At 34.2% G+C, this 13,956-nt stretch overlaps 1 protein-coding gene and 1 non-coding gene across 4 annotated transcripts; one reads left to right on the forward strand and one right to left on the reverse strand.

Annotated features, from left to right (window-relative positions):
- On the reverse strand, positions 1-13,888 carry acy1 (aminoacylase 1). Of its 3 annotated transcripts, none has more exons than XM_051094368.1 (15): positions 13,722-13,741; positions 11,249-11,384; positions 8,280-8,344; positions 8,079-8,183; positions 7,902-7,996; positions 7,545-7,621; positions 5,265-5,354; positions 4,901-4,957; positions 4,749-4,822; positions 3,825-3,874; positions 3,597-3,741; positions 3,424-3,492; positions 1,854-1,933; positions 1,699-1,759; positions 1-1,402 (listed from the first exon to the last, which is right to left on the reverse strand). In XM_051094368.1, the coding sequence occupies exons 2-15, from the start codon at positions 11,376-11,378 to the stop codon at positions 1,238-1,240; spliced, it is 1,263 nt and encodes a 420-aa protein (XP_050950325.1). In that variant the 5' UTR covers positions 11,379-11,384; positions 13,722-13,741; the 3' UTR covers positions 1-1,237. The 3 variants fall into 3 exon arrangements, with proteins under 3 accessions (XP_050950325.1, XP_050950323.1, XP_050950324.1); XM_051094366.1 differs by having other exon boundaries at positions 2-1,402; positions 13,614-13,881; XM_051094367.1 differs by lacking the exons at positions 1-1,402; positions 1,699-1,759; positions 1,854-1,933 and adding an exon at positions 3,143-3,346 and having other exon boundaries at positions 13,722-13,888.
- On the forward strand, positions 11,875-11,946 carry trnag-ucc (transfer RNA glycine (anticodon UCC)). The gene has a single exon. It is a non-coding gene; the product is annotated as a tRNA-Gly (tRNA).
- Positions 13,889-13,956: the final 68 nt, after the last annotated feature.

Below are 13,956 nucleotides of genomic sequence, written 5' to 3' on the forward strand. Positions count from 1 at the left end.
CTTACAGCAGAAGTGAGTATAAGGGTTTTTTTTCTGAATCTTTGCGATCGCCTTTCCTAATAACGTGCTAGTTAGCAAGTTTAGTGGCTAAACACGATCAAATGAGGCTAAAGTAAACAGGCTCGTCACTCCACAGAGAGAAGAGAGGGGCGGGGCGAGCAGAGCTCATTTGCATTTAAAGGAACAACCCCTTAGGATGAGATGATTTTTGCAGAGTTGATTTTGGCAAGGTAAAAAGGGTGTTGTTTTACACAACCATTGAGAATTTTTAACCAAAGAATATTATAGACTTTTCATTAAGACCCTAAAGAATCATATCAACTTGTGGAAAATGGGCATCCGATGACCCCTTTAACATCATGGTTGACAGAGACATGTGACGTGCATTTAAAAAAATATATTGTTTTGTTTTATTGTCTGTTTCCAGTTAACCTGTATTTTCTTTAATTTTGCATAGTGTAAAAATGTTATTTGTGTTTCCTAAATGACACATCACAATATCTATCTGTCCATCCATCCAAAAAATACACCTTAAACCTTTAAAGCTATATTATTTATTATTTGAAGTCAGTCTCCATGTAATAAAAATAATAATACTAATCACTTCAGATAGATTTGATATACACTACCCTTTAACCTTTCAGTCAGGAGGACAAAGTAGCACCAGTCAACCACATCGATTTTGACTTGTGTCAAAAAAAGTTTGAGGTAACTTAAAAAAAATCATAAAACATGAAATGATGAAATGTAACTCATTCTAACTGTAGTTATTGTGCAGTATAAGTCTTAATAATAATCAATCAATGACCCATATGCATTTTCAGTATACATAACTACACGTTTGCATCAAAATCATTTGTATTAAAAAATATAATGCATCTATGGCAAGCACAGCTATACAGTTTCAATCTCTGAAATATTTTTTTCTTCATATATGAGACACAAACTGCCTAATTTACACTTTATGAATTAAAAGAGTTCATATCAGCTCCTAAATATGAATATCAGCTAACAAATAAGACTTAAAAGCATTTCTAAGACGTTATTAAAAGAAAGCAGCTCCTGAGTTAATTAAAGCAAACATAAACGGTGATCTTCATTATATGGGATCAGCCCATTCTTTGGTGTCATGGCAGAAACATTTGTCGATATGTGTGGAAATCAGCTCCGCACTCTGAACAGCAGGGAGCAGAAGCAGCTGTGAGAGACTGAAGCAGGAGAGGAGGAGTGAGATCCTCTACACCTCTCCGCTCAGAGGCGGCACGCTGGCCAGAGCCGGGAGCAGACGCTCGTACACCTGGATGCCCCGCAGGAACACCTGCTCATTCAGATACTCATTGTGATCGTGAAGCAGGATGGGAGTGAGATTCATCGGTGAGAAACCAATGGCAGGAAGACCCTCCTACAAAAACACAGTTCACAATAATATTAATAGGAACTCATCTAGTTTGGAGCCAGTATGATTTTAAATATCTATTAATTTAACATGTATGAATCAGAAATGTTTCTTGAGCAGCCAATCAGCACTAGAATGATTTCTGAAAGATCATGTGACATTGAAGACTGGAGTAATGATGCTGAAAATTCAGCTTTGATCACAGGGAAAATAAATCTTGAGTATTTGGGGTATATTTTAGGTTTTCTTTAGATGGTATGTCAGGTTGTTTGTTCCTGCAAACAGAAGTGAAATTGACTTACTTCCCTGATGAAGCGGCTGTCTGTGGCAGCAGGGAAGATTTCCTTTTTCAAAGTCACGTTCCTGTCATGAAATGCATAGAGTCACATGTCTGTATATGTTTAACTAAAACTAGGGGCTCACAAAATACAACAAACTGCTTTTTTAGCTCCCTCACATGGCTTTGCAGGTAGAGCTAAACGCGTGCCACCAGGGGTCGCTCTCCTCCGTGGATGTGAAATTCTGGTCCATGTGTTTCTGAAGAGCAGAAAGCAACAAATTTAAAACCAAATCATGAGTCTCTTGCACATGTACACACACAATTCAGTCATTTACAGGAGCAACAACCGCATTCTACAACCGAACTGACTCCCGAAAAATGCAGGTAGTGACAACCGCATTTACAACAATCTACACAATGTGTACGGAAACTGTGCAACTAGTTGTTAATAATGTATTTAAAAGCATATCAGAGTTGTGTTTTTTTTTTTTTTGTATGTGGGGTACAAGAAATCAAAGGGAAGGTTGTCTCAGTAGTGTTGCCAGATCTTGCTAGGAAAAAAACCAAACAAAATAAATGCCAAATATTGCAAATATCTGCACCTGCCTCTTTTCTTAACTCCATAAACTGGATCACTTTATGTGCTGAACACAAACAACAAACCCAAAGATACTTAAAGGAGAAGTCCACTTCCAGAACAAAAATTTACAGATAATTTACTCACCCCCTTGTCATCCACAATGTTCATGTCTTTCTTTCTTCAGTCGTAAAGAAATTATGTTTTTTGAGGAAAACATTTCATATCATGGACTGATATGGTGCCCCGATTTTGAACTTCAAAAATGCAGTTTAAATGCAGCTTCAAACGATCACAAATGTGGTTGTAAACGATCCCAGCCGAGAAAGAAGGGTCTTATCCCAGCGAAACGATTGGTTATTTTCATTAAAATAATAGAATTTATATACTTTTTATTCTCAAATGCTCTGTTTTGCTCTGTTTTGTTCTGACTCAAGACAGTTAGGGTATGTTGAAAAACTCATCATATTTTCTCCCTCAACTTCAAAAATCATTTCAAAATCATCCTACATCACTGCAGAAGTACCGACACAGTCTTTGCAAAGTGATCAAACACTCTTAACAAAAAAAGTAAAACAGCGATTTAAGATGATTTTGAAGTTGAGGGAGAACATGAGATGGGAGTTTTTCGACATACACTAACTGCCATGAACCTGAACAAAAACAGTCCAGGCAGAGAAAAGATGAGCGTTTGGCATTAAAAAGTATATAAATTGTATTATTTTTATGAAAATAACTGATTGTTTTGCTAGTTAAGACCCTTCTTTCTCGGGTGGGATCATTTACAACCGCATTTGTGATCGTTTGAAGCCGCATTTAAACTGTATTTTAAAAGTTCAAAACCGGGGAGAAAATATGAAGAAAGGCTGAAGAAAGAAAGACATGAACAGTGGTTTAGTTAAAATTGCAGAACATAAGTTTTAAAAAATATTGTGACACCAAACATGCAAGTTTTGACATGCTATGGTTAGCATGGTGTCAATCATTGCAGTTTCGAGAGCGAGGTCTGGTGATAATTTAGAAGATTCACTCCTGTATTTCAAATGCAGTTGTCACTCCTGAATCTTTGCAGTGTGTACGTGGCCATAATCTCCTGGCAGACACATGAAATAATTAGACGTGAGATCAGACCAGTTGGAATTGTGTTTGGTGTGTAAAAATAAATCTGACCTGTGCAAAATCATATGTCACGTCCTCACCAGCTTCTTTACACCAGACTTTTATCTTCTCTTCAAACTCCTGTAGAACGAATTAGAAATGATGCATAACGAAAGAATCAGTTCAAAGCCATAAAATTTAATAAAGGGAGCGGGTGTAAGTGGACCCCATGTCCAGATACAAACCTGCAGGTTAACAGTGGGTGGGATTCTCAAGTCAAAGCTGACATCCATTTCTGCTGGAACCACATTGTAGGCCACGCCCCCGTTCACCATCGTCATGTTAACAGTGGTGACATCACCCAGAGTGAAACACTCATTGGTGTTCAGCCTGAAAAAATACACGGCTTTACTTTCACGTTTAACAGATCTTCTTTAAACGAATACAGATTGAGAATGAAGAATGAAGCTCACCGGTGTTTCTCTTTCTCTCTGAACTCCAGGAAAGAGTTTATAACTCGCCGCTGTGGACACAACACAGACAGACTCATCACAAACAGAATAAAAATAGACTTAAAATAAAATAAACTTCATGATTTTAGTGGTATATATTTCGAGTTATTTAGAATTTTTGCCTTGACTGTTTAATTTTAAATACAGCTGTTTTTTAAAAGTATTAATATTAGTTTTACATTTGATGATTTAATATTTCATTAAATATTTAATAGTGAATATTTAATGTAGTGTGACAAATTAATTTGAGCAGGAACCTGAAAATTGCATAGACAACTATAATACATTTTGAAAAAGCTGTTTAAAGTTTTGATTCTAATAGTTCAACATCTTAATGCTGCACCCTCACAAATAAGTGAAGATATTGCTTATTTTATGCTTAAAGATGCTTTAATAATAATAACAAAAACTTAAATCTCGCTTAAGCTGCATTTATTCTGATACTATATATATATATCAGAGGTTGCGCTAGACTTTAACATCGTCCGTCATTTTGACAGACAGGGTCGTAAAATTTCTATCATAATCAATTGTTGCTCGTCATTATAATTTTCATATTTTAATTAGAACAACACATTAATTGCTTAAACATTTTTAATCATGAACCTACAGGACAACTGCACCTTGTTTAAAAACAACAAAAATATATATAATTTTATAGATTCTCATTTTAATGAATCAAAATCGATTCTTAAATTACAATCGATCTTTTGGTCTCTGCTGTTTTCAGTTGATGAATAAACAGTGCATAGTGTCTCTTCCTTCCAAGAAATAGCAATAGGCTAGGCATAGAAAAACATTCAAAATAGTTTCATTTTTGTTCTGCATCCTGTTCTCTGCTGCTACATTGGAGCGCATATCACATTACTTTCTGAACACACTCACTAGCTTCTCTGCTGCTGTGTTCTCCACAAACCTTGAACCATGACCTGGACTTCCTGGACAGCGAACTGTGATCCCTGCAGGACAGAACACATTTGTATTAACACACACACACACACACAGTAAATGTGACTACTGGCACACATGATACTCACACCAGGGATTCCTCTCGCCGTAGAAGACAGTATAGGCATTGGTTGGATTAGCTAAACCTGTGAACAAATAAAACAGGCAAAAAGTCCAGCGCATCCATGTTTAAACATAGTTCAAACACTGAATTTTTATAGAGACTGAACTGGATATACAGGTACTGAAATGTACTGCTTTATATGTAGTGCTTTATCTGCTTTTTCTGAGCGCATTTCATGTCTTTATGTTCAGTGTGGTACTAAAGCAGCCAAACGGTTTTATGAATTCAGCCCTCACTGTCTGTTCAAATGAAGTCTGCATTTTTTGAGAAAACCTGAGCATACTAATGCAACTACAACAACTGGAAAATCAGAAGATTAGTTTGTTTACCTTCATCAAGGGCAAAACCAATGTTTAGCTTATGAAATTCAGGATGCTTCACGAACGTCTCCATTCCTTTGTGACCACCGACCTCCTCATCTGTTGAAAACATTAGAAACATCATAAATTTGTAGACAAAGAGGCTTTTACTGCAGAACTGGATATAACAGATAAGGAAGCACCAATGGTTCTTTATTATGCCATGTTTAATTGTCTACAAATGAAGATGTGAGGGACAGACATACAGTCTAGAGATCGGTTGTGATGTTATGTATCTTGGTGTCGATGACCCAGTTTACATACATAATATATACTTACAATTCTAGTATATTAAAAACTCAGAAAACATGTTTTTGAAAATTCGACATGACATAAAATCAATGTGAAATGCAGTTCAAAAACATGATTTACTTCCTGAAGTATTTTTAATGTGCAATAACACTGGAAACTTATGTTAAAGTTAACTAAAATTCACAATCAGTTCTGACTACGTTGATTATCCACCTTATTTTTCTGTGTGGAAGTAAACTGTTTTCTGTGAATTCTGCTTCATTAGGCACTATATAGAAATAACCAGAGGAATAACAAAGTGCAGTAAAGGGTAAAACTGTTTGCACTACAAACTAATGTGTTTATAATTAAAACAAGACATTCAAATAACATAGTAAGAAACGCCAGTTTGAACGCAATATAAACGCAAATTTGTTCTGCTTGTGTTTGTGAAACTAACTGAATTTAAAGGGGTCATCGGATGCCCATTTTCCAGTCGATATGATTCTTTAGGGTCTTAATGAAACGTCTATAATATACTTTGGTTAAAAATTCTCAATGGGTTTGTAAAACAACACCCATTTTACCTTGCCAATATCAGCTCTGCAAAACAACTCATTCTGAGGGATTGTTCCTTTAAATGCAAATGAGCTCTGCTCACCCCGCCCCTTTTAGCACGTTTAGCAGCAAAACTTGCTAACTAGCACGTTATTAGGAAAGGTGATTGCAGAGATTCATAAAAAACCTTATACTCACTTCTGCTGTAAGTGAAGCTGGATCATGAATGATTTTTGCGAACATAGACGGATATATGTAGATCAGGAGGCACATTCCCTTCACAAACAAACATAATCTACTGCATCTTCAGCGGCTCAGATGTCGGGAGTAAATGACCACCACTATGTTCATTATTACATCCAGCAACACAACACCTCAATGGCTCAGTCAGAGATATTCTTGTCTAATTTACATCCCTGCTCCTGCAACATGTTGAAGTGAACTTAGCATCCGATGGCCCCTTTAATAATCTACAATTTACACAGAAAGTTGTTCTGATTGTGTTTCATGAATCTACACACATTTTCACATGACTTCTTGTAGACTTTTTATTTCTGTTTTCAGTTAAACATGCTTTAATCCATGAAAAATAGGGGTGTAACGATAAACATATTGACACCGAACTGTCCGTTATGAGGCTTTCAGTACACATTACACACCGAACGATTCGTTGAACTAATCCTACTACATTTGGAAAATAAGCTTAAAAGAGTGTGAAATATAATAGATATAATATAATAGTTAAGAGTTTTCCCTCTATTCCTTGCTTTTATTCTCTTTAAATGGCTTGTAAATGCCTGTGCAGATTTTACTTGCACTACTGAATTAGCTGCATTTCGTGTCAACTGATTAAACTGACAACAACAAAACAGTACGACAAACTCACTTATATTAAACATAGAATGTTTAATTTATTAACAAAACAAATTAAAAAAACACACGCTATAAGCTTAAATATAGGCTAAAAACACCGAAATCAGCAAACACGGTGGAGCCAAATAAATAAGAAAGGAATGTTTTGGCAAAAGTCAAAAGACCTGCCAAAGTCTAAAACATTTCTAAAAGCAGGCACTTCTGTATTTTGTTTCAACTCTAAATCTTTCGCCAACATCTTTTCAGTCAAAATAAAAAAAAAATCAGGGAAAATTTCACTGGTGTTTCTTTATTTTTGCTGTATCGAAAATGTACCGAACCATGACACCACTGTGTCGTATCGAACCGAACCGTGAATTTTGTGAATCGTTACTAGTAAATAAAGGTGAGATCACGTTTAAATTTAAACAGTTTGAATTATTTGAAAAATTCTGCATAATGGCAAAATATTTCCTCATGCAGATTTCGCAACATGTTCAAGATAAACGACAGGAAGATGCTTGGCTTGAAACTACACAATTGCCAATAAACAACTGACTATTTTTGCGCTTGAAATATTGTTAATGTGACATGCTGGTGAGGTCTGACCTGGAACAAAAGTTAAATGGATAGTGCGAGAAAATCTCTTCCCAGCCGCCTTCAGTCTGCGAATGGCTTCAATGTACCTGCAGAGAAACAAAAGACAAATTTACTTTTATGATTCTTTTCTCACTTAGTGTTTGTTCATTTCTAACCAAACCATAGCTGATGATCAAAAATATCTGACTATAATACTCCAAAAGATTTCAAGCTGCCTCAAAATGTTCATGTTTTCAATCAAAATTTATAAAGCTATAAATTATAACTCTAACTGTAATAGTACATCAGTAATACCACAACAGCACTGGCTTGCCAGGTCAAAGGTTTTAACACAATTTTTAGCCTGTATCTGCTTTTTAAACTCACTGTATCGTGACACATTTCATATCCTGAGATCCTCTGCCGTAGATGTTGCCGTGCTCATCTTTAACAGCAGCAAACGGATCATATTTCCAGTGTTCCTGAAGCAGACGGACACACAGTTTAAGAGTGAGATCTGACCCATTTTGTGTGATCTATATGATGATTGTGTTTCAGCAGTACCTCATAAACCGGAACCACATCAGTGTGTGAGTTCAGCACAACAGACTTCAGCTCCGGCCTGCTGCCCACCCATGTGATGATCGCAATGATCCGACCGGGACACACCTGAGGGACACATTTAGGACATTGTGGAATTAACAAGGATGTGCACGATGAAGAACATGATTTACGTTAGACAGATCCAGCAGTTGGTATCATTACCTCCACTTTCTTCATGGGTAAACCCAGCTCCTCTGCCATCCGCTCCAGGAATCGTATAGCAGCATCTGACAATGAGTAATTGATTTACTTTACTGATCCCAGACATGATATCCAGCACCTTTTCAGATGTAATAACCAAAGGTTGTTTCTCGTAAACATTATCCATCACTTTTCTTCTGTTTATTTGTATCTGTAAAATATTGTACAGCTTGATGTTTAATGTGGTATCACAAGAACAATTTCAACTTCTCTTTTTTCTACATTTCTGTTTTGAAAACCACATCAAACTATGGTTAATTAACGAACAATAAGTTATGAATTATTCCACTGAACTACACTCTTTAAGCTCTATTTGCATCGTACCAGCATGTGCAGTTTACAGTGTATGCATGACTAAATGTTTAAACATTGTACCATTAAATTTAGTAGAAATATAACTCTATGCAAAAACTATCTAAAAATCTGCAGTGGTTGGCATAGAGTGCTGCAAGTGTGACGTCAGAATCCTGCTGCTGGTTTCTCCGAGACTTTCCTGTGTTTTTATAATATGGTTTTTCAATTTACAGCTGTACACACTGACATCCCAAACTGCATTATCTAGTTACTAAGACATGTTCATTTTCAAAAACATACGTAACTGCTTCATAATGTGTGTTTTTGGTACAGGTGTGTGAAATTTACATTGTAGAGCAAACCACTAAAGTATCTAGTTATGTAAATTGAAAAACCCCAAAGGAATATTTTGAAGGAACCAGCGGCGAATACTAATTACTAAAATAATAGGTTACACTTTATTTTGATACAATTCTGTCCACTTTAGACATTCTACTAACTATAAGTAACTTTGCAACTATATGTCAACTAATTCTCATTATTTTCCAACTACATGTCTACTAACTCTCAGAGCAGATTGTTAGGTTAGGTTTAGGTTTAGTAGAACAAGTTGACATATACTTGAAAAGTTTAGAAGAGTGTTAGAAGATATTAAGCAGACAGTCTACTAATACTCTAATGACTAGTTGACAAAGTTACTTACTGTTAGTAGAATGTCTAAAGTAAACAAAAATCAAAATAAAGTGTTACCAAATAATAAGTACAGTGCTTATACCAGGGCCCTATGAAATCTGTTCCATTTTTCTCCAAATTCCGTGATTTTTTTTTTTTTTTTGTTTTTTTTTAAATTCCATTTTAATTTTTCCGGATTCTGTTTCTTTTCCACCCGTTTAAAATTTTCTAGACTTTGTTTTAATAATCAAATGACATTTTATTAATCAAAAAGCATGTCTAATTAATTGAAATCATGAAACTTGCAAGTTTAACAAAACTTACATTTTAAGGCGCTGTGAAATATGATTTATTTTTTCCCTTAAATTTTTATTTTTATTTTTACCAAATTCTGTGTTTTCAGGATTCCATTTTAATGGTTTCTAGATTATTTCTTGATTTTTTTCCCCTTAGAAATATTGTGTTGTGTATTTGAGAACTATCTCAGTGATTTTTGTTCCTACAATAGAAGTCAATGGGTGTCAAATTGGTTTGGTTACCAGTATTGTTCAAAATATCTTCTTTTGAGTTCCATAAAAAAAAAAAATACAGTCATAGTCATACAGGTTGGGAACAACATGAGCAATCTAACACATGAAATATAAAGTTAAATCAAATTAGGCTGTAAAATGTAAAAACCTGATGGATTTTTATTTTTAGGTGATCTATACCTTCAATACCCTTCTGTATTTTGTTTGTTTTATTTTTTACCAAATTCTATGTTTTCTAGATTTTTTCCCCCTTAGAAATATTGTGTTGTGTATTTACATTAAAAAAAAAATAAAAAATTATATATATATATATATATATAAAATTTCATTTATTTCTAGATTTTTTTTCCCCTTAGAAATATTGTGTTGTGTATTTACATTTTAAAAAAATATATTATTATTTTATTTATTTCTTGATTTTTTTTCTCCTCTAAGAAATACTGTGTTGTGTATTTACGTTTTTCTTTTAAAAAATTCTGGTAAATAATTTTTCTGCTAAATATTTCTTACAAATTATGTTTTAGTAGTAGTACTTTCATTACATTAAGTCATATATTTCTAGAAGTAAATCCAAACTTTTAAAATACCAAATTTCCATATTGACAGGTTGCTGTGAAGAAGTTACATTTTCTGTTTGTAAATGATATTACAACTGTTTTTCTAAAAAGACTCATAAAGGTCCTTTTCTAAAAATCCATACTGCATTTTGGTTTAAGCGTACCAACCTACTTTGGATTCATTTGTCCAAAATTATGCAAATTCCATAACATTCCACACTGTAAAGTAAATTCCATTTTTATGACTGGATTCTGTGATTCTGTCCTTGTTTTCCGTATGCCAAAATAATGTAATTAATTTCTCATGTCTTTCCAAAACCTAATGGTTTGCTCAGCACTGTTGTTCAAAATATCTTCTTTTGTGTTCATAGAAAAAAATAAAGTTGTACAGGTTGGGAACAACATGAGCAATCTAACACATGAAATGTAAAGTATTTTTGCAACATCTTAATCAAATTAGGCTGTAAAGTGTAAAAACATGATGGACTTTTATTTTTAGGTGATCTACACCTTCAATACCCTTCTGTATTTCAGCATAAATTTAACCTAAACTGTAACAAACAACTTAGGTGAAGTTTGTATCAAATCAGTGATTACCCTTCTCCTAGTTTACTGTGGCTATTAAATATTCATCACTTTGAGACAGAGGTTAAAGGTCAACTAACGGACTTTGGACGGATGTCATTGGTAATACATTACAACACCTTTCTTCGTCTCAAATCTAAAGACTGCCTACCTAGACACTTCTAGATGTTGTAGAGGTTAACATGTATTCCTGAGCAAAGGTTAACCTGAGTCATAAACCTAAACCTGAATGGTGAGACTCAGTTAAATACCCTATTTACTGTGGGACAGGGTAAGAGGGTCTTTGAGGTACCGTAGTCGGGCTCAGGGTGGACAGTCTTCAGCCGCAGGTATTCTCTGAACAGGGTCACCGAAGGGTCTTCTGTCCCGGGGCCGCCCTGGACTCCTCCGCCTCCGTTCGGTCCATCTTTATCAGGCAACATACTGTCCTGCAGAACAAGACGGTTTATTATTAACGAACGCATACTCTCATATACGCATACATGTGAATCTTGAATGTTCTAGTCATATTTCAGCACAAAATCACAATAAATAAAGTTATATTGTGCTTAAAGCCTCTTGAAAAGCCGTTTTGTAACATTATATTCATTAAGTACACTTTCATGAATCATATCTCGTATAACAGTGATGCAGTGAGAAATAATACTTTAATTCAACTAAGATGCATTAATTAAAAGCGACAGTAAAGACGTTTCTAATATTGAAAAACATTTCTTTTGTAAACAAAAACTTTGTTTAAACATTCTATGCATCAAAGAATCTTGAAAAAACAATTAACAATATATGTTCTTAAAAAAGTCAGTGAATCACTAAAATTACATGTTTTGAATACAACACAATGAATTTCGCCAAAAAGGCAACACGTTTTCCTTTTGTAGCTGAGCATCTGGCAGCTGTTATGCAGATGTTGAACTGCAAGCGTTGGTGGTATAGTGGTGAGCATAGCTGCCTTCCAAGCAGTTGACCCGGGTTCGATTCCCGGCCAACGCAGCACTTTTTTTTTTTTTTTTTTTGCTAAATAACGGTATGTAAAAACACATTCACACAATAATTATGAAAATTTTAATAAACATTCTAGTAAGTTCACACTTCAGTTATAACGATGGAGAAACGACAACTTTGGAATTACACTACCAGTCAAAATCACGATTTTTAATGTTTTTTAAACATCTCTTCTGCACACCAAGCCCACATTTATTTGATCCAAAGCACAGCAAAAACTGTAAATTGTATAAATATTTTTACTATTTAAAATAACTACTTTCTTTCTGAATATATTTTAAAATGTAATTTTTTTTCTGTGATCAAAGCTGAATTTTCAGCATCATTACTCCAGTCTTCAGTGTCACATGATCCTTCAGAAACCAATCTAATATACTGATTTGCGGTCCAAGAAACATTATATTTATTATTATTATTATTATTATTGTCATCAGTAATTAAAACAGTTGAGTACATGTTTTCAGGATTCTTTGATGCGTAGAAAGATGCAAAAATCAGCATTTATCTGAAATAAAAAGTTTTATTATATATATATATAATACATGTGTGTGTGTGTGTGTGTGTATATATATATATATAAAAATAATTTAAAAAAACAATATATATATATATATATATATATATATATATGTGTGTGTGTGTATATATATATATATATAAAAAATAATTTAAAAAAGCAATATATATATATATATATATACACACACACACACACAATATATATATATATATATATATATATATATAATAAAAAAACAATATATATTTATTTTTTTATATTTATATTTTTTATATATATATATATATATATATATATATATATATATATATATTTTATTTTAAACATTTTTTACATATTATTTCTTACATTTTTAAACATTCTCATAAAGGGTTCGGCTATATTTTGCAGACCTTGCAGAAAACTTCTTACTGGTTAGTTCTAGTTTCTTAAAACAATGGTGTTAGTTAACACAACAGCTCTTTTTGGGGTTTGAACCCACAACCAGAGAGTGGCCAGTCACATAAACTGCTTAGACTAGTCATAAAAGTTAGTATAAAAATACTTACTGTCACCGATTGTCCACTAAACAATTTACATTTTCATACAACAAAATTAAAAAAGTTAAAACCAGTCTTAAATTTAAAAATAAATAAATAAATATTTAGATCATTTTTAACAATTACCCAAAAACATTAGTCTAATTTGAAAGAAAAAAAGTCAAAGATTTACCTTTTGGCTAGTTGGTCAGATTAGTTTTTAACACTGTCTTGACATAGTCACTGTGTTTATGCAACTGACCCCTGACCTTTAACTGCACCACACCACCATCAACCACATGTACTTGTTTTTTAAAAGAAACCTCGCATTTATTTCCACGCGTTGAGGTTTTGATAAACAACTGTCTTCTAGTAAACAAGTTAAATGTCATGAGACCTAACTCTGTCCTGTAAACGGATCTGTTTACCTGTCAACACGAGTAAACAAACATACAAAACATGATCGCAGCAGAGGAGCTCGATTCTCCAGAGTAAACATCACTACACAACAAACACCAGCCTGTTTTAAAACATTTCTACTGACTGTCGTTTGTTTAATAATAAATGTATCCATCAATATCTGCTGCTGCAGCTGCTCGACACATTCACGCACTCACCTGCTCCAGCTCGAGCTCACACTTGATTTGCGCGTTTATCAGTAAACAACAGCGTTACAAACACCGTCTGTCTCTGTAACACATATCGAAAGGTCATTTATACCTCACCTTCGCTCCGGGCTCCTCTGCTGAACTCGGGTCGTTACTTATTATGCTCGATCATGCCCGATACTCTCTCTTGCTTCACAGACTAGCGTGATGACGTCGTAAATCTGTTACGTGCGTGATGTTGAGCGCGCACGCGCTGTGTAGCGTTTTGACGTACTATGAAAATAAATTTCCATTCATTTTCTCCACAGGGGTTGAAAAACGGCTTTTTGAGCCACCAAACTTCGAGACGAAC

The sequence above is a fragment of the Labeo rohita genome, chromosome 22, assembly GCF_022985175.1.
Source record: "Labeo rohita strain BAU-BD-2019 chromosome 22, IGBB_LRoh.1.0, whole genome shotgun sequence".
Classification (NCBI taxonomy): domain Eukaryota; kingdom Metazoa; phylum Chordata; class Actinopteri; order Cypriniformes; family Cyprinidae; genus Labeo; species Labeo rohita.

What these genes read in the sequence shown, in the direction of transcription:
- acy1 (XM_051094368.1), bottom strand. Translation starts at nt 11,378, where the DNA reads ATGTTGCCTGATAAAGATGGACCGAACGGAGGCGGAGGAGTCCAGGGC. An exon ending in CCATTTAACTTTTGTTCCAG is followed by an intron (nt 5,355 to 7,544) that starts GTCAGACCTCAC and finishes TGTTTTCAACAG; the next exon opens with ATGAGGAGGTCGGTGGTCAC. An exon ending in ACACAGCAGCAGAGAAGCTA is followed by an intron (nt 3,875 to 4,748) that starts GTGAGTGTGTTC and finishes TTGTGTCCACAG; the next exon opens with CGGCGAGTTATAAACTCTTT.